This window comes from Symphalangus syndactylus, chromosome 23 (genome assembly GCF_028878055.3).
Source record: "Symphalangus syndactylus isolate Jambi chromosome 23, NHGRI_mSymSyn1-v2.1_pri, whole genome shotgun sequence".
In the NCBI taxonomy this organism is placed as follows: Eukaryota; Metazoa; Chordata; class Mammalia; order Primates; family Hylobatidae; genus Symphalangus; species Symphalangus syndactylus.
This window is the reverse complement of record NC_072445.2, coordinates 16,662,608-16,680,651: the sequence shown is the minus strand read 5'-3', so window position 1 is coordinate 16,680,651 and position 18,044 is coordinate 16,662,608. Positions and strand designations below refer to the sequence as shown.

The following is an 18,044-nucleotide window of genomic DNA, read 5'->3' as shown; positions in this document are numbered from 1 at the left end:
TTGCCCAGGCTGGAGTGCAATGGCATGATATTGGCTTACCACAACCGCCGCCTCCCCGATTCAAGCGATTTTCCTGCCTCAGCCTCCCAAGAGGCTGGGATTATAGGCATGCGCCACCATGCCTGGCTAATTTTGTATTTTTAGTAGAGACGGGGTTTCTCCATGTTGGTCAGGCTGGGCTTGAACTCCCAACCTTAGGTGATCCACCTGCCTCGGCCTCCCAAAGTGCTGGGATTACAAGCGTGAGCCACTGCGCCCGGTCTCTTTTTTTTTTTTTTTTTTCATGTTTGAGATGGAGTCTCGCTCTGTCAGCCAGGCTGGAGTGCAGTGGCACAATTTCGGCTCACTACAACCTTCACCTCCCAGGTTCAAGTGGTTCTCCTGCCTTAGCCTCCCGAGTAGCTGGGACTACAGGCATATGCCACCATGCCCAGATAATTTTTTGTATTTTTAGTAAGATGGGGTTTCGCCATGTTGGCCAGGCTGGTCTCGAACTCCTGACCTCAGGTGATCTGTCCGCCTCGGCTTCCCAAACTGCTGGGATTACAGGTGTGAGCCACTGTGCCCGGCCCCGCTCTTTTTACTGTCTACATATCTTCAGTAATACCTTTTTTTTTTTTTTTTTTGAGACAGAGTCTTGCTCTGTCACTCAGGCTGGAGTACAGTGGCACCATCTTGACTCACTGCAATCTCCACCTCCTGGGTTCAAGCAATACTCCAGCCTCAGCCTCCTGATTAGCTGGGATTACAGGCACCTGCCAACATGCCTGGATAATTTTTGTATTTTTTTTTTTTTTTAGCAGAGGCAGGGTTTCACCTTGTTTGCCAGGCTTGTCTCCAACTCCTGACCTTAGGTAATCCGCCCTCCTCTCAGCCTCCCTAAGTACTGGGATTACAGGTGTGAGCCACCGCACCCGGCCTTGGTAACACATTGTACACCCTAAGAAGTAGAGGGCCAAGACCAGTCTTCCTAGTTTATGGGCAAGGACATGGTGACTGAGAGTTAACTTATATGAAGACACATGATTATGTGATAGATGAGATAACGGAACCAATTTCCACATTCTGCTGCCAAAGGCACTTTCTGCCCACCCAGTTGCACTGCTTTCCTTGACCTTCATAGAAGTAATTTTTTCCCCAGGATCTTCTTGCCTTTGCAATTGGTTTCAAAGGTCAGACTCCAGCACATACCCAAGAGTAATACAGATGAGGGTTTTTTTTTTTGAGACTGAGTCTCACTCTGTTGCCCAGGCTGGAGGCTGGAGTGCAGTGGTGCGGTCTCGGCTCACTGCAATCCCGCCTCCTGGGTTCAAGCAATTCTTGTCTCAGCCTCCCGAGTAGCTGGGCCTACAGGTGCACCACGCCTGGCTAATTTTTGTATTTTTAGTAGAGACAGGGTTTCACCATATTGGTCAGGCTGGTCTCAAACTCCTGACCTCAGGTAATCCACTTGCCTCAGCCTTCCAAAGTGCTGGGATTACAGGCATGAGCCACCACAGGCGGCCTGTGTTTCTTACAAAGGTCTTTTACCTGCAGCAGTGTAGACAGGCAATTCATATTACAGAATCCACTTTATACTACATATGTGCTCCTGCTATTTGTGAATACACTGAAACAGATTTCTCCACATAATTAACAATTTAATTACAAAAGTCTTGGTGCGGTAGCTCACGCCTGTAATCTCAGCACTTTGGGAAGCCGAGGCGGGTCAATCACCTGAGGTGGGGAGTTCGAGACCAGCCTGACCAACATGGAGAAACCCCCATCTCTACTACAAATACAAAATTAGGGGGCATGGTGGCAGGTGCCTGTGATTGCAGCTACTTGGGAGGTTGAAGCAGGAGAATCACTTGAACCTGGGAGGTAGAGGTTGCGATGAGTCGAGATCGCGCCATTGCACTGCAGCCTGGACGACAAGAGGGAAATTTCCCTCCGTCTCAGAAAATAAATAAATAAATAAACAAATAAATAAATAAATAAATAAAGTCTTTTATCTTTGTTACTGCAGAAGGTATATTTTTTTCTCAAGTATAACTCAGGAAAATACTAAGAACCAGGGCATGGAAATGTAAATTACAGCTCTCTGTGCAATTTATTGTGGCAGTCCAGAATAATTTTATTTTTTGAGACGGTCTTGTTCTGTGACCCAGGCTGGAGTCCAGTGGCATGATCATGGCTCACTGCAGCCTTGAACTGGGCTCAAGCAATCCTCCGGCCTCAGCCTCCTGAGTAGGTGGGCCTACAGACATATGCCACCATGCTTGGATAATTTTTTAAATTTTTTTGTAGGGATAGGTCTCACTGTGTGTTGCCCAGGCTTGTCTTGAACTCCTGGCCTCAAGCAATGCTCCTGCCTCAGACCCCCAAAGCGCTGGGCTTACAGGCTTGAGCCACATGCCCAGCCCAGAAAAATTATAGCATCCCATTTTCTTCTCTCCTGAACTCCAGTCAGTTCCCAAATGTAATGTGTATTTGTGTGTTGCTCCCCGTATATACTGTGAGCCCTTTGAAAGCAGAAAGCATGCCTGAATTATCTGCATATCCCAATGTCTAGCAGTGTCTGCCAACAGTCAACTGCTCAAGTAATACTGTTGGTTAATGATCATCATTTTCAGCTGGATACCCAACGGGTCCTCCTCTGTCTTGGAGAGCACACACAAGGCTCCAAGTAGGGCATGACCCTGAACCCCAGGGCCTAGCCCTTTCAGAACAGCACAGCTAGAACCCTGCCTGAGCAATGCTGTTCCAGTGCCCCCACACTGTAAAGGTTTATTTTCCCTTACCTTTCCCCCAATAATTAACTTGGAACTTTCTCTGCATCAGGAAGTGCTTAGGGCCCCTTTCCTGGAATGTGTCCTCCCATACACACAGCTGAGGCCTTTAACCATCCTAAGAGAAGATGCCTGTCTTTCCTCCAGGCATGCCCCCAGGGAACAGAGACAGATCTTAACCTAGCGAACAGATGATCCTTCCTTTTTTTTTTTGAGATGGAGTTTCACTCTTGTTGCCCAGGATGGAGTGCAATGGCGCGATCTTGGCTCACCACAACCCCCACCTCTCCCTGGGTTCAAGTGATTCTCCTGCCTCAGCCTCCCAAGTAGCTGGGATTACAGGCATGTGCCACCACGCCCAGCTAATTTTGTATTTTTAGTAGAGATGAGGTTTCTCCATGTTGGTCAGGCTGGTCTCGAACTCCCGATCTCAGGTGATCTGCCTGCCTCGGCCTCCCAAAGTGCTGGGTTTAGAGGTGTAAGCCAATGCACCCGGCTGATCCTTCCTTCTAACTCTTCATTCCTGGGGCACTCCCATTGTAAATGGCCTGAAGAGGGACAAAAATGTCATTCTGGACACACATTTATCCTTAGCAAGAAGAGAAACTTGACATTAGGGTAACACTATACATGACATCAGTGGATAGATCTCTTTATATCATTCTGTTAGTTATTTGAGAATGACTTTCTTTGTTGCCTTTTAATCTTTTTAGAGAATGACTTTCTATTTATGTACTGATTACTGCTGAATCTTGATTTCCTACTGCGGTTAGGGCACAGGGGAGAATCTAATTAAACCATAAGTGAGTACAAGTGTAAATTCTAGGCCCTAAAGAACAATTTGTTCCCAGAAATACATTTCACCTGTAGAAGCTTCCCTAACAATTTGGGTGGAAAAACACTCGTGAGGGCGGGAATTCAAAAGGGACTCATGGGGCTGATTTTACACATAAGGTTATAGAGTTATTTTTTAATACAAAATTTGGTCCAATATGTTGAATCCAAAGAGAAACATGTTAATTCTGGAATATGTCTTATGTAAAATCATTTATCACTTAGCTTTTTCCTTGTCCTTGCAGAAATAAAATAAACATAAAAACTGAAGAAAATCTCCTAGGCCGGACACGGTGGCTCATGCCTGTAATCCCAGCACTTTGGGAGGCCGAGGCGGGTGGATCACAAGGTCAGGAGATCGAGACCATCGTCTCTACTAAAAATACAAAAAATTAGCCAGGCGCGGTGGCGGGCGACTGTGGTCCCAGCTACTAGGGAGGCTGAGGCAGGAGAATGGCGTGAACCTGGGAGGCGGAGCGTGCAGTGAGCGGAGATTGTGCGCCACTGCACTCCAGCCTGGCGGACACAGCGAGACTTCATCTCAAAAAAAAAAAAAAAAAAAAAGAAAATCTCCTGCAGAGTGAGGCTCACTTACCTGACTTTTCACATGACCCCCACATTTCCTTCCATAGCTAAGGACCTATGTGGCAGGAGTAGGGATGGAGGCCAAAGGTGTACGGGACCAAACCTCCTCACTGACCAGCTTCATTAATTTGTAACTGTTTGGAAAGGCTAATCAATTAAAATCCTATCCCTTCCCTGACTGGAGTAAATTGATTTTGGTATTGGTAAATCTATTAAAATAGAATTCCCATTGAACACTTACCCTTTTCTTCTGGGAAAGTAGCCATTCCTATTTGCAAAATCAAGACAATCACAGTTGCACATTTTCCCAAATCTTTGGCTGTATTGCAATGGTTGTTTCAATTTGTAATCTCCAACTAAACATTTCCTAACCATGGATTAACAATATAGTTACTGACTGGTTTCTTTTAACAGTATTTATCCAACATAACAAAATAAACTGCAATTTGTTATAGTTTTTTTTTTTTACAAAACATTTTATAAATATTTTTACAAAATGTATACAAAGCAATTTCAAATGAGACATACTATACAAATGAAGGTATTTAAGCAAATAAAGCCCACACCACACTGACAGCGAGTGACGCGTCCTCTTTAAGTAAAGTCAGTCTGTAAGGCCTCCCTAATCTAACAGAATCTACTAAATCCTTCAGAGCTAAAATATTTCTTTTTCATAATTGCCAGATTAAAATTTTGCTTCATCTTTAGGAAGTACTTAAGGACACAGAAAATCAAATGCTTAATAACAAATTCACACTTTTCCACAACAACAGAAAAAAAAAAAGAAAGAAAATGATTTTTGTTACTGAGTACAAACAGTTCTAAAACTTAACTTTGACTAATGAACCTGAACAACTGAATGCTGGCCATCCGAGGCTGAGCTCTCCTACCCTTCACCAGAGGGGGCTCGACATGCGAGTTATGACCCATGTGCGCAGAACCTAATCACAGGAGTAGAATACATGTCACAATCTTCATTTGTCATTATCTAGAATCTTTCCTCCATAAAAAGTAAACTTACATACAATGACACAAAAATTTACAAGTTTCATTTTGGTAAATTAGGCTCTCCATTTGCTAGACAAGTGTTAGGGCTTAAAAACCCTTTAAGATGGTATATAGAAAAGCTAGGATTGGGACAGCAGGGCAGGATAGGGAAGAAAGAGAGGTGACAAATGTACATGAAGCTTATCTTGTCTCTTGAGAATTCCACTGATTTGCAGTAATTAATGTAACTCACTAGCAGCCCATATGAAGGCTTCCAGGGATAAAGTTCCGCAATGAGAAGAATTTGATTAGGAAGGATCATCTTGCTAGGAATTAGGGGAGCATGAGCCCCAAGGGAAGAAAAGCCTATGAAATCATGGAGTTCAGGGCACGGCGTTACCCTAGGGCTACCCAAACAGAAAGTACCAACTGGCAACACCAACTTATCTAATATGTTACAATACAGGAAAAAGGGGAAATCTGCAACTTGGACATTGGCACAAATAAGGAAAAAATGGTAACCCTAAAATGGCCCAGATTTTCCAATTTGTATTGGCTGGGGCATGTGGTTGGGGTGAAGGTACGTTGCTATTATGAAGATTGGCCATCTCACAGGTTTTTTTTGTGTGTAGTGGGACACAGGGACACCGGGGTATAGGTCTTCTGTTGCTGTGTTTTCTAATCAGAAGCCTTCCTTTCCATCACAGGCCAATCTGGAAAGGAAATGCCCAACATGATGACAATGGGGGTCATCCCCATGCTGGCGACAGCCAGAAGCAGATTCTGGCAACACATTAAAGTGAAGACCAGTGGCTGCACCTCCAGAGCCAGGGAGATAAACAGAATAAACGAGAGAGTACGCACACTAAGAAGGAGAGTGAGTGTGCACACACTGTAACAAAAATGACCTCTGGATCCGAGCAGCTCAGATACATGCACGTGTGTATGTGTGGGAGAAGAGTGCATAAAGATACTATCATGTAGCTTTCCCAAGGAGAGGAGATAAGTGATGGTTACAATGACATGGAGAATAAAGGTAACAACAGAAATGGGATAACCTGGGGCAGGTATACGAGAAAGGAAAACGGAGAATACTCCCTGACAAGAAATAAAAATAAATAAAGCAATAAGCCATGCTCACTAATATGAACACAGGCCAAACAGAAACCGTGACAGGGCATAGCCTTTGGCTGTCAAATGGGAATCCCATGTCTCAGATCTTTCCTTTCAGTGGTGGGCTAGCTGGTTACCTTTGGTTTGTCTGTGTTTTGGTAATGAATTGCTGCCAGGGGTCACTACTGTTCTCAGACAACAAGCATAAACAAGGCCAGAGTCTCCTTAAAGTTTAAACTGAAAAATTACAACTTAATAATTTTCAAATGAAAGTGCTTTTGATGCTTGGTATTTGTTGTGGGAGAGGGTGCAAAGAGAGGTTAAATGAAACAAAATCCAGCAACAAACAAAAACATACATCATATGTTGACTATATCCAATTATAAAATGCAAAACTTGTTTTTTCTCAATATATATGCTTTTACATATATACATATTAATATTATAACCCTCATGGCTCTATCCCGGCCTCCTCTGTACACTGTGCCTCTTAACTGGTTTCCATTTTCCTTTATTTAGCCTGGTGAAATTATTTCAAATTTTGCTGCTGTAACTAAGAACAGAACATTCCCTAGGTGAAATTCAACATAGATATGCCTAAAAGCATGAGGTTTTGCTCCGGAGGCATCAGAAAAGCACTTGAAACATCAACAGGGAAGCCCTGCAATGTCCTGCGTATGTGCTACTGGCTTTTCCACCAGGGCTGCAGGTCCCTGGCAGCACAGCCAGCAATTTACTCTCAAAGATGGCTGAGGGGAAAGAACCATGTGGTCTTCCCCTCAAAAACAACAACAAAACACACACAAAAAACCTCAAAATAATAATAATAAAAAAACCCAAAACTAAATTTGGAGATGCAGTGGGATATTCTTTAAAAAGTAGCTTCTATCTGTCTTGTTTGATTTTAGTAAGTCTGTTCTTTTCAAATGACTTAGGATTGTCACAATTTTACCAAGGGCCAAGTATACTGTGGTCTCATTGAGTTACAGCGTTTTTAAAAAACAAAACAAATAAACAAAATGACTATAAGCACTTTCATAACACTTGAAATGAGTGGGGCCTATGAGACTGCTTTCTACCAAGGATTAATTTTACTAAAGGATCTCCCTGTAATCACGACAAGTATTGCTCTTAAACAAAGAACAGGATTGAGATTAGAAAGAATAACCTGTGATGAAAGATCAAGCAGGCTGGAGACAGGAGACCATTTCCATTTGCTTTTGCCAGGGACGAATGTAACTGGTCTGGGGCGGAGTCTCAGGGTGGGGTCTCAGGGTGGGATAGGGGGAGGACTGCTGCTATTAACACTCTAGGATACTATTTACAGCTGCTTCTAAAATGGAGTCAGTTTCTACAACACCTTCACTGTGGTCCGGGATGAACTTTTCCAGGCAGTTTTCCTGTGAAGCCATAGGAGAAAAGTTGGGGAAATCTAACTCAACAGAGCCGCTAACCGTGGGGTCACTCTGGGGCTGCCGTCCCACCTTTTTGAGTTCCAAGATGTTCTTAAATGTGGTTTCCAAGCTCTTTGTCAGCTGGAGATCTGGCTGGGGCTCGCCTGACCCTTTCATGATGTCTGTGTGTAAAACTTCATTCTTTGGAGAATTCCTCAGACTTTTGTCCTGGAAGGAATTGTTACACGTCATCTCCAGGTGCGAATCTGCTAGGATGCTTGAGAGTTTGCTCTCAGTACCATGATCTGATCTGGATGAGGTTTTCCGGTGCCCCTCAGGGCCGGGAGAGCACTCACTGGCCTTCAGAGGCTCTCTCCGGCTGGCCTTCTCTTCAGACGTGCTCTGGTACTGCACTAAGCCCACTTTGTCAAATTTCAGTGCTCTGCCAAGGCATTCTGTTTTTTTAGAAATGTTTCCTTCTGCAGAGACCACGATGTGATTAGGCACTAGATGAAACTGGTCATGATTCATGGGTTCCGTCACACCGGTTTTGGCTCGGTCTCTGCCTTGGGCCCTGGCCGGCGGATGCGGAGAGCTGCTTGCTTTACTGCCATGCTGGTCACTCCGGCCAAACTGTGTCTCATGAGCAGCTTTATCAAGTTTGAAGGAACAACAGAAATCAGCCTGAAAACCCTCTGGAAATGGCAACAAAAAGAACATTAGTGAGTGATTGGGAGAGTACAGACTTTACAGCAGAACTTCAGTGGGTCAGGTGCTGAGGGCAAAGCCAGCCCCACTCACAGAATCCATCTGCTTCACATACAGGAACACGCAGAAGCAGGACCCTGATCCTGAGAGGGCATCCTGTAAAGGCAGCCAAGGCTGTGGAGCCCCAGCTGGGGAGCTTAAACCTTTTGAAAAGTTAGATGCTTGATGACAAATGGGAAAACATGATGGGCAAAAAGCATCACTCAGTCCTGATCTCTAAGTATTATTTTATATTTTTTTGAGATGGAGTCTTGCTCTGTTGCCCAGACTGGAGTGCAGTGGTACGATCTTGGCTCACCGCAACCTTTGCCTCCTGGGTTCAGGCAATTCTCCTGCCTCAGCCTCTCAAGTAGCTGGGATTACAGGCGCCTGCCACCATGCCCATCTAATTTTGGTATTTTTTTTTTTTTTTTGAGACGGAGTTTTGCTCTTGTTACCCAGGCTGGAGTGCAGTAGTGTGATCTTGGCTCACTGCAACCTCTGCCTCCCGGGTTCAAGTGATTCTCCTGCCTTAGCTTCCCGAGTAGCTGGGATTACAGGCGTCTGCTACCACAATGGACTAATTTTTTTTGTATTTTTAGTAGAGGCAGGGTTTCACCATGTTGGTCAGGATGGTCTCGAACTCCTGACCTCAGGTGATCCGCCCACCTCGGCCTCCCAAAGTGCTGAGATTACAGGCGTGACCCACCGTGCCTGGCCTAATTTTGGTATTTTTAGTAAAGACGGGGTTTCACCATGTTGGTCAGGCTGGTCTTGAACTCCTGACCTCAGGTGATCCACCCGCCTTGGCCTCCCAAAGTGCTGGGGTTGCAGGTGTGAGCCACCGCACCCAGCCTCTAAGTATTATTTTAAATTAGTTTTTAGCTAATGACCTCCTTGAAACAGTCTGAAAACAGAAATTAGTTCCTGGTATCAGCCTGGTTTCTTCCTCAGAGCAGAAGGGCCTGGAATGGGGCTTTGCAGGGAAGGGGGATAGACACCAGGAAACAGAAAACCTATCTGTCTTACATACTTTCTGGGTGAAGATAGCTACTTGTCTTTGGGTGAAAGCACTTCAGTCCCTTTAGACACATAGGAGAAACCTGGCATCACTTTGCCAAGACCACAAAATGAATAGCCAACACTCATCCAAAATGATATGGACGGACAATGGGTATGTAGGAGCTACGTCTGTGAGTGAGCACTGAACTGCATCAGGCTTGAGGAGCCAGAGGATGGCAAAAGAAATGTCCGTGGCCGGGCGTGGTGGCTCACGCCTGTAATCCCAGCACTTTGGGAGGCTGAGGCAGGCGGATCATGAGGTCAAGAGATGGAGACCATCCTGGCTAACACGGTGAAACCCCATCTCTACTAAAAATACAAAAAATTAACCGGGCGTGGTTGCAGGCGCCTGTAGTCCCAGCTACTTGGGAGGCTGAGGCAGGAGAATGGTGTGAACCCGGGAGGTGGAGCTTGCAGTGAGCCGAGATCCGTCACTGCACTCCAGCCTGGGCGACAGAGCAAGACTCTGTCTCAAAAACAAACAAAAAAAAGAAATGTCCGTGAGGATTTAAAACAATGAGGGTACAGATGGAGGTAGGCAGACTGCTGTTACACAAGAGTGGAAAAAGTGTTAATGCTGGAAATAATCAAAGTGAAATAGAGCTTTGATGACATCTACAAAACAACAAAGAGTATGTATGTATAGTGTGAACATGAATTTGTTCACCAAATTCTAAAATGTGAGTTCTAGGGAATATAGCCTTGAAATCTAAAAAGATGATTCCATCCAACAAACATTGGCTGTGCAGGCCAAAGAGGAGAAGGAAGTAGCTAGGGTTGCAGGTGTGAGCCACCATGCCCAGCTCTCCCCAGAATTCACGTTCTACCTTCAAGTTTCTTACCCAAAGTTCAGACGGACTCCCAAAGGTCCCATGGTCCCTGAACCACTACTTTCATTGCAATGTTTCTTACCAGGGTCTACAAGTGCCAGGCGCTTGTCTCGGGATAGGGAAGCTCTTTCCTCCTGGTTGAACATCCTGTCGATCATCACCATCTCAGCAGAGGGATTGATTCGCTGAAAAAGAGAGAGGCCAGTCATTTCACAGACAATTTTTAAAAAATGGTTGCTTTTGGAAAAAATAATTTACACATTGGTACAAAATTCAAAAGATACTACAGGGCATTTGAAAAGTGAGCCTCCCTTCTTTGCCTCTCCCTGGTGTGCACCCACTATCACCCAGTGCCTCTCCCTGGAGACATCTGCCTGCCTAGTAGTTTTCAGTGCTCTTCTGGAGATATTTCTGACACACATAAGAATATATATGTACTATAAATACATATATATATATATATATATATATAAAGAAATATACTTCTTTATTTTGTACCCAAATAGTAGCAACTATATGAACTGTTCTGTATTTTTTTCTCCTCTACTTAATAATGTATCTTAGAAATCTTTTCGAACTCTTGACCTCAGGTGATCCATCCACCTTGGCCTCCTAAAGTGCTGGGATTACAGGCATGAGCCTCCGCACCCGGCTAAGAACAATTATTACAGACTTTGGTGGCATTATTTTATTTTATTTTATTTATTTTTAGACAGAGTCTCGCTCTGTCACCCAGCCTGGAGTGCAGTGACACAATCTTGGCTCTCTGCAACCTCCACCTCCCAGGTTCAACGCGATTCTCCTGTCTCAGCCTCTGGAGTAGATGGCATTACAGGCACATGCCACCAAACCCAGCTAATTTTTGTATTTTTACTAGAGACAAGGTTTTGCCATGTTGGCCAGGCTGGTCTCAAACTCCTGACCTCAGGTGATCCACCCACCTCAGCCTCCCAAAGTGCTGGGATTATAGGCGTGAGCCACTGTGCCTGGCCTGGTGGCATAATCTTAAGTAAATATAGATATATTTAAGTAGATACAGACACACAGATACACATTTACTCTATGTTGTATATGTGTATAATATAGCTCAACCAATCTCCCAAGGTACATTTTCAAAGTTGATATCAAATTGAAAATGAGTTATAAGAGACCAATTGATAGGTTAAAGCCTATATGATTTTAGAACTGCTTCTCAAATCTCAGGTTTGATCTTTCTATCGTTTCCTGAGGTATCTTATTCTCACTCCTTTCTCTATTTAACTGGCACTTCAAATGAATTGCAGTTTCCATCTGGGATGATGAAAATGTTCTGCAATTAGATAGTGGTGATGACGATATGACCTTGTAAATGTACTAAAAACCATCAAGGTGTACACTTCATTTATTTATTTATTTTTGAGACGGAGTCTCACTGTGTCGCTCAGGCTGGAGTGCAGTGGTGCGATCTTGGCTCACTGCAACCCTGAACACTGAAATGTTTCTATTTTAGTAGAGACGAGTTTCACCACATTGGCCAGGCTGGTCTCAAACTCCTGACCTCAGGTGATCCATTTTTATTATTATTATTATTATTTTATTGAGACGGAATTTCGCTCTTGTTGCCCAGACTGGAGCGCAATGGCGCGATCTTGGCTAACCGCAACCTTTCCCTTCCAGGTTCAAGTGATTCTTCCGCCTCAGCCTCCCGAGTAGCTGGGATTACAGGCATGCGCCACCACGCCTGGCTCTTTTTGTATTTTTAGTAGAGACGGGGTTTCTCCATGTTGGTCAGGCTGGTCTTGAACTCCCGACCTCAGGTGATCCACCCGCCTTGGCCTCCCAAAGTGCTGGGATTACAGGCATAAGCCACCATGCCTGGCCTAAGTTGTACACTTTAAATGTAAATGTTATGGTATATCAATGATCTCTCAAAAACAAAACTAATTTTGACATTTGTCACCAGCTTATCTGTTCAGATATGTCTCTAGTCCTTCTCCCACATCTCTGGGTTGGTGAAAGGCAGTAGACGGCTTCAGAGTGTGGACCAGGGGTCAGATGATCCTGGCTTGTATCCGAGCTCTGCTAATTACTCTGCAAACTTCTTAGCCATCTGTTCTCCAGCAAGTTACTTAACCAAAGCCCTGGTTTCCTTATCCGTTAAACAAGAGAATAGTACTAACCCACCAAGTAAAGTAGAGCAAATGTTCACTGCTGTTTTTGTAGTAGCAGCTAAGCATAAGTTTTTCTACAGTGTGAAATATCTGTGCCTTTTACATTATATTCTATAATTCCTTGAACTTTTTATCTCTGATTTAGTGGCTGTGACCTGTAAAGTTTTAAAGAACAAATATCAGTAGCATGACTTTTACCATGGCATCTTCTAGGAGCAGGCATCTGTATTTGTTAAGCATAGCTTGGGTCCTTTTTAGGAGCTGAGTGGCAACTGTCTCAAATTCATTGTCCACTTTAAAAAGAGAGAGACAAAGAAATAGTAAGAGACTGTAAATCACTGACTAGGTCTTCTGTTTCTTAAGACTGAAATGCATTACTCTTCTGTTATTCAAACATGGCTTATCTGGGGCAATTTTCTCTTCTTAGATGAGCTTTTCCTTGGCTAAGCATCATCCTTCTACACTGCGTTCCCTCACTGTCCACTGGTCACGGAAACTCATTTTATTACTAACTTTTTTAACTAGGAAACCAAAAACATAATTATTTTGATATCACCTAAAATAAAACCATATAACAGACTCGCAATAAATATCAATGAGTAGGCCGGGCATGGTGGCTCACGCCTGTAATCCCAGCACTTTGGGAGGCCGAGGTGGGCAGATCACGAGGTCAGGAGATTGAGACCATCCTGGCTAACATGGTGAAACCCCGTCTCTACTAAAAATACAAAAAAAAAATTAGCCGGGCGTGGTGGCGGGCGCCTCTAGTCCCAGCTACTCAGGAGGCTGAGGCAGGAGAATGGCGTGAACCCAGAAGGCGGAGCTTGTAGTGAGCCGAGATCGCGCCACTGCACTCCAGCCTGGGTGACAGAGCGAGACTCCATCTCAAAATAAATAAATAAATAAATATCAATGAGTAGAGAATGATCTGCTAGTTTAGATGACCTAAGCCTAATGGTATGAAAAACTAAAATAGCTGAAACAATGAAGTCCAGCTGTCTGGACTAGGCAAACCACTTTAATGTAAAGACACAGCTTTACATTAAACTGTCATGGTCATGTGGCTCTGTCCTCTGTCTGTTGGTCTCCAAGGATTTGAACACCTTCTAATTCATTCTTCTTCTCAGTCTTCACACCCACTGTGGGTTTTTTTTTTTTTTTTTTTTTGAGACAGAGTCTTGCTCTGTCGCTCAGGCTGGAGTGCAGTGGCGCAATCTTGGCTCACTGCAACCTTTGCCTCCTGGGTTCAAGTGAGTCTCCTGCCTCAGCCTCCCGAGTAGCTGGGACTACAGGTGTGCGCCACCACACCCAGCTAATTTTTTTGTATTTTTAGTAGAGATGGGGTTTCACCATGTTGGCCAGGATGGTCTCGAACTCTTGACCTCATGATCTGCCCACCTTGGCCTTCCAAAATGCTGGGATTACAGGCGTGAACAACCACGCTCAACCCTTTCACACCCCCTGTTTAACGCTGGATCTTGACCCTATTCCTTGGTGTCCTAGGGAAGCCCACAGTGGACTCAGAAACCACTGTGCCCTGAGATTAGAGGTCCCTGCCAGGAGGAGTAAGACTTGCAGCAGCTGAGGAAGGGATTAGAAAAGAGGAGGGCACTGATACAGCCAGCCCTTAGCGGTGGTGGTGGGAAAGAGCATGGCCAGGCATCAGGACAGGAGGAGTTCTAGGTTTGGGGAAGGGGTCCTTATCTCTAAATTATTATTATTATTTATTTATTTATTTATTTTTTAGACGGAGTTTCGCTCTTGTTGCCCAGGCTGGAGTGCAATGGCACGATCTCGGCTCATGGGAACCTCTGCCTCCTGGGTTCAAGTGATTCTCCTGCCTCAGCCTCCCGAGTAGCTGGAATTACAGGCATGTGCCACCACGCCTGGCTAATTTTGTATTTTTAGTAGACACAGGGTTTCTCCATGTTGGTCAGGCTGGTCTCGAACTCCTGACCTCAGGTGATCCACCCACCTCAGCCTCCCAAAGTGCTGGGATTACAAGTGTGAGACACTGTGCCCGGCCTTTTTTTTTTGTTTTTTGTTTTTTGTTTTTTGAGACAGAGTCTTGCTCTGTTATCCAGGCTGGAGTGCAGTGGTGCGATGTCCGCTCACTGCAACCTCTGCCTTCCAGGTTCAAACGATTCTCCTGCCTCAGCCTCCCAAGTAGCTGGGACTGAAAGTGTGTGCCACCACGCCCAGCTAATTTTTGTATTTTTAGTAGAGACAGGGTTTCACCATGTTGGCCAGGCTGGTCTTGAACTCCTGACCTCAGGTGATCAGCCTGCCTCGGCCTCCCAAAGTGCTGGGATTACAGGCGTGAGCCACCATGCTCAGCCCTTATCTCTCACATTTTTGTCAGTTTCTTTACGTGTGGCCAATGCTCTGGACTCATTTTGGAATCTTAGGGAATGCTTTTGGGAGCTCAAGTGACTAATTCATAAAACTATTAGAAACAGTTTGGCCAGGAGCGGTGGCTCATGCCTGTAATCCCAGCACTTCCGGAGGCGGAGGCGGGCCGATCACCTGAGGTCAGGAGTTCAAGACCAGCCTGGCCAACATGGTGAAACCCTATCTCTACTAAAAAATACAAAAATTAGCCGGCCGTGGTGGTGGGCGCCTATAATCTCAGCCACTGGGGAGGCTGAGGCAGGGAGAATCACTTGAACCTGGGAGGCAGAGGTTGCAGTGAGTTGATCGTGCCACTGCACTCCAACCTGGGTGACAGAGCGAGACTGCATCTCAAAAAAAAAAAAAGAAAAAAGAAAAATTCAGGGTATGCATACAGCCTAAAGGCAAGGACTATGCGAAACCACTGTGTAGAGTGTCTAGTGCAAAGCCATCCCATCTGGAGCCGGCAGTCCATACAAAGCTTTGGATTTACTGTCCCTAATTTGTCAATAAAATACTCTGACATTAGGGTACCCTCCTAAATTTTTTTTTTTTAAGAGACAGTGTCTCCCTGTGTTGCCCAGGCAGGAGTGCAATGGCTATTTACAGGCATGATCATAGCACACTATAGTCTCAAACTCCTGGGCTCACATGATCTTCTTGCTTTAGCCTTCTGAGTAGCTGGGACTACAAGTGTGTGCCCCTACTCTTGTCTTCCCTTCAAAAAATATTGAGAAGTGTAAGTCACAACCTTAAACATGGACTGGGAAATTGAGTAAATAGGGAACAAGTTTGGTCTGTGATTAAAAATAATAACCTGCCTACCATCTGGGGGTGATGTGGCTCTTGCTCTTCTGGGGGGTGTCCATGGGAGGGTTTCCTGGTATCAGAGTGGTGCCTTAGGGTTCCAGCCTGCTTACCTTTTCTCAAGTCTTCTTCAGTGGGCATGGAGCCCTGGCACACATGATAGGAGAGCAGTCTCTGTACCGCATCACTTAGTGATCGGAAGTGACTTTTGTCCGGTGTCACAGTGTGGGCTTGGTCCCTCTGCAACTGCTGGAGAATGCTTTACAAGGGAAATGGCCAATGTCAATGTAGAGTCATGTTAGGAAATTAAATCTAGTCACATTTATTTGCATGCAAATAAAATAAGATATATAGGAATAGTATGGCAGTTTTTTCTTCAGTTTTATCTTTTTTATACCATAGTGGGTTTATAGCTTAGTTTAGCTCCACAGAGGACTCAAACTATGACGCTGACCTCAAAAGCACAGGTTCCCACCAATCATATATGTGTTGGCACCCCATAAACCTTGGCAGTGCCTGACCATTGGCCAACTAAGTTCATGTTAACATTTCTGTTCTAAACATGGGAGTTTACCAAACCACGCTTTTCCTCACAGACTCTTTGTCTCTGAAAAGACAAAGAACTATTCTCCTTAAGAAGAAAAGAGCAAACAGTAGGCTGAAACTACATTCAATATATTTGAAATGTATACACTACATTTCAATATATTTGTAAGTCCTAATGAAAATAAAGTATAGGCTGGGCGTGGTGGCTCACACCTGTAATCCCAGCACTTTGGGAGGCTAAGGTGGGTGGATCACCTGAGGTCAGGAGTTCAAGACCAGCCTGGCCAACATGGTGAAACTCTGTCTCTACAAAAATTAGCCAGGCGTGATGGTGGGTGCCTATAATCCCAGCTACTCCGGAGACTGAGGCGGGAGAATCACTTGAGCCCAGGAGGTGGAGGCTGTAGTGAGCCGAGATCGTCCCACTGCACTCCAGCCTGGACGACAGAGCAAGACTCCATCTCAAAAAAAAAAAAAAAAAAAAAGGAAAAGAAAGTATAGAAAAAGATTTTTAAAGTATATATGTATATGTTTTGAGACAGGGTCTTGCTCTGTCACCCAGGCTGGAGTGCAGTGGCACAATCTCCAATTCACTGCAAGCTCCACCTCAGGACTCAAGCTATCCTCCCACCTCAGCCTCCCAAGTAGCTGGGACTACATGCCTGTACCACCACACCTGGCTAATTTTTGTATTTTTTGTAGAGACAGCCGCCCAAGTAGCTGGGACTACAGGCCCGCACCACCACGCCTGGCTAATTTTTGTATTTTTTGCAGAGCCATGTTGCCCAGGCTGGTCTCAAACTCCTGGGCTCAAGAGATCCTCCTGCCTTAGACTCCCAAAGTGCTGAGATTACAGGAGTGAGCCACCATGCCTTGCCTCAAAGTACATTTTTAAAAAGGCTAATATGCTCATTATTATAATCTGATTTTTGTAGTATATTTATTGAAGGCTAGGGACCCAAAGAAATGTTCAAAATTGATTTGTCATTTCCAAAAGTAACTCACAAAGCTCCTTTAGTTAGCTGTTTTGCAGCAGGCCTTTTTTGTCCTCCCGAATGACTATCCACCTAAAGACAAAACAAACCTCTTATTATTCCCTTTTATAGAAAAAAGAATACAGTTATACATAAAGGTCACTATATTTCACATATTTTCAACTACCTATCAAGAACATATTCTAAGACTATAGAATGTGCCCTGCTGAAAAATAAAAAAAAACAAACCAGTACACAGAGTCCATGAAACAAAGTTGTACTGTATTAAGATTACAGAAAGGTGTATAATCAGCTCCCGAGAAGGACTCAGTTTGCACTTTAAAGCCTGAATCCCTAACTCCTCTCTAAATGCATCATCATCATCATCATCATCACCATCATCATCATCATCATCATTTTTTTGACAGGGTCCTGCTCTGTCGTCCAGGCTGGAGTGTGGTGGTACAATCTCAGCTCACTGCAACCTCTGCTTCCCAGGCTCAAGTGATCCTCCCACCTCAGCCTCCCAGGTAGCTAGGACTACAGGTATGCACCACCATGCCTGTTAATTTTTTGGTATTTTTTGTAGAGACGGAGTTTTGCCATATTTTCCAGGCTTGTCTCGAACTCCTGGACTCAAGCCACCCGCCTGCCTTGGCCTCCCAAAGTGTTGGGATTACAGGTGTGAGCCACAGCATCGACCCATCGTTATATTTTTGAAATTCCACAGACATCTGAAAAGTCAGTAGATACTATCTAATCCATCTTCTCTGTGTAAGTATGGGATACACACACTTTTAAGCTCCTGTTATATATAGTCCAGGTGTGTGATCTAACAAGGCATTTTTTACAT

The 18,044-nt window shown here is 44.5% G+C and overlaps 1 protein-coding gene across 12 annotated transcripts in view; it reads right to left on the bottom strand.

Moving 5' to 3' along the window:
* Window positions 1–4,492: 4,492 nt before the first annotated feature.
* BICRAL (BICRA like chromatin remodeling complex associated protein) overlaps window positions 4,493–18,044 on the bottom strand; it is a 120,633-nt gene continuing 107,081 nt past the window's right edge. For all 12 annotated transcript variants that reach the window (XM_055263264.2, XM_055263260.2, XM_055263265.2 and 9 more), the window contains 5 exons: window positions 17,223–17,284; window positions 15,785–15,930; window positions 12,672–12,766; window positions 10,406–10,508; window positions 4,493–8,379 (listed from right to left, as the gene is read on the bottom strand). In XM_055263264.2, the coding sequence (XP_055119239.2) occupies window positions 7,592–8,379; window positions 10,406–10,508; window positions 12,672–12,766; window positions 15,785–15,930; window positions 17,223–17,284 (1,194 nt within the window). In that variant the 3' untranslated portion in view covers window positions 4,493–7,591. The remainder of the gene's footprint in view (window positions 8,380–10,405; window positions 10,509–12,671; window positions 12,767–15,784; window positions 15,931–17,222; window positions 17,285–18,044) is intronic.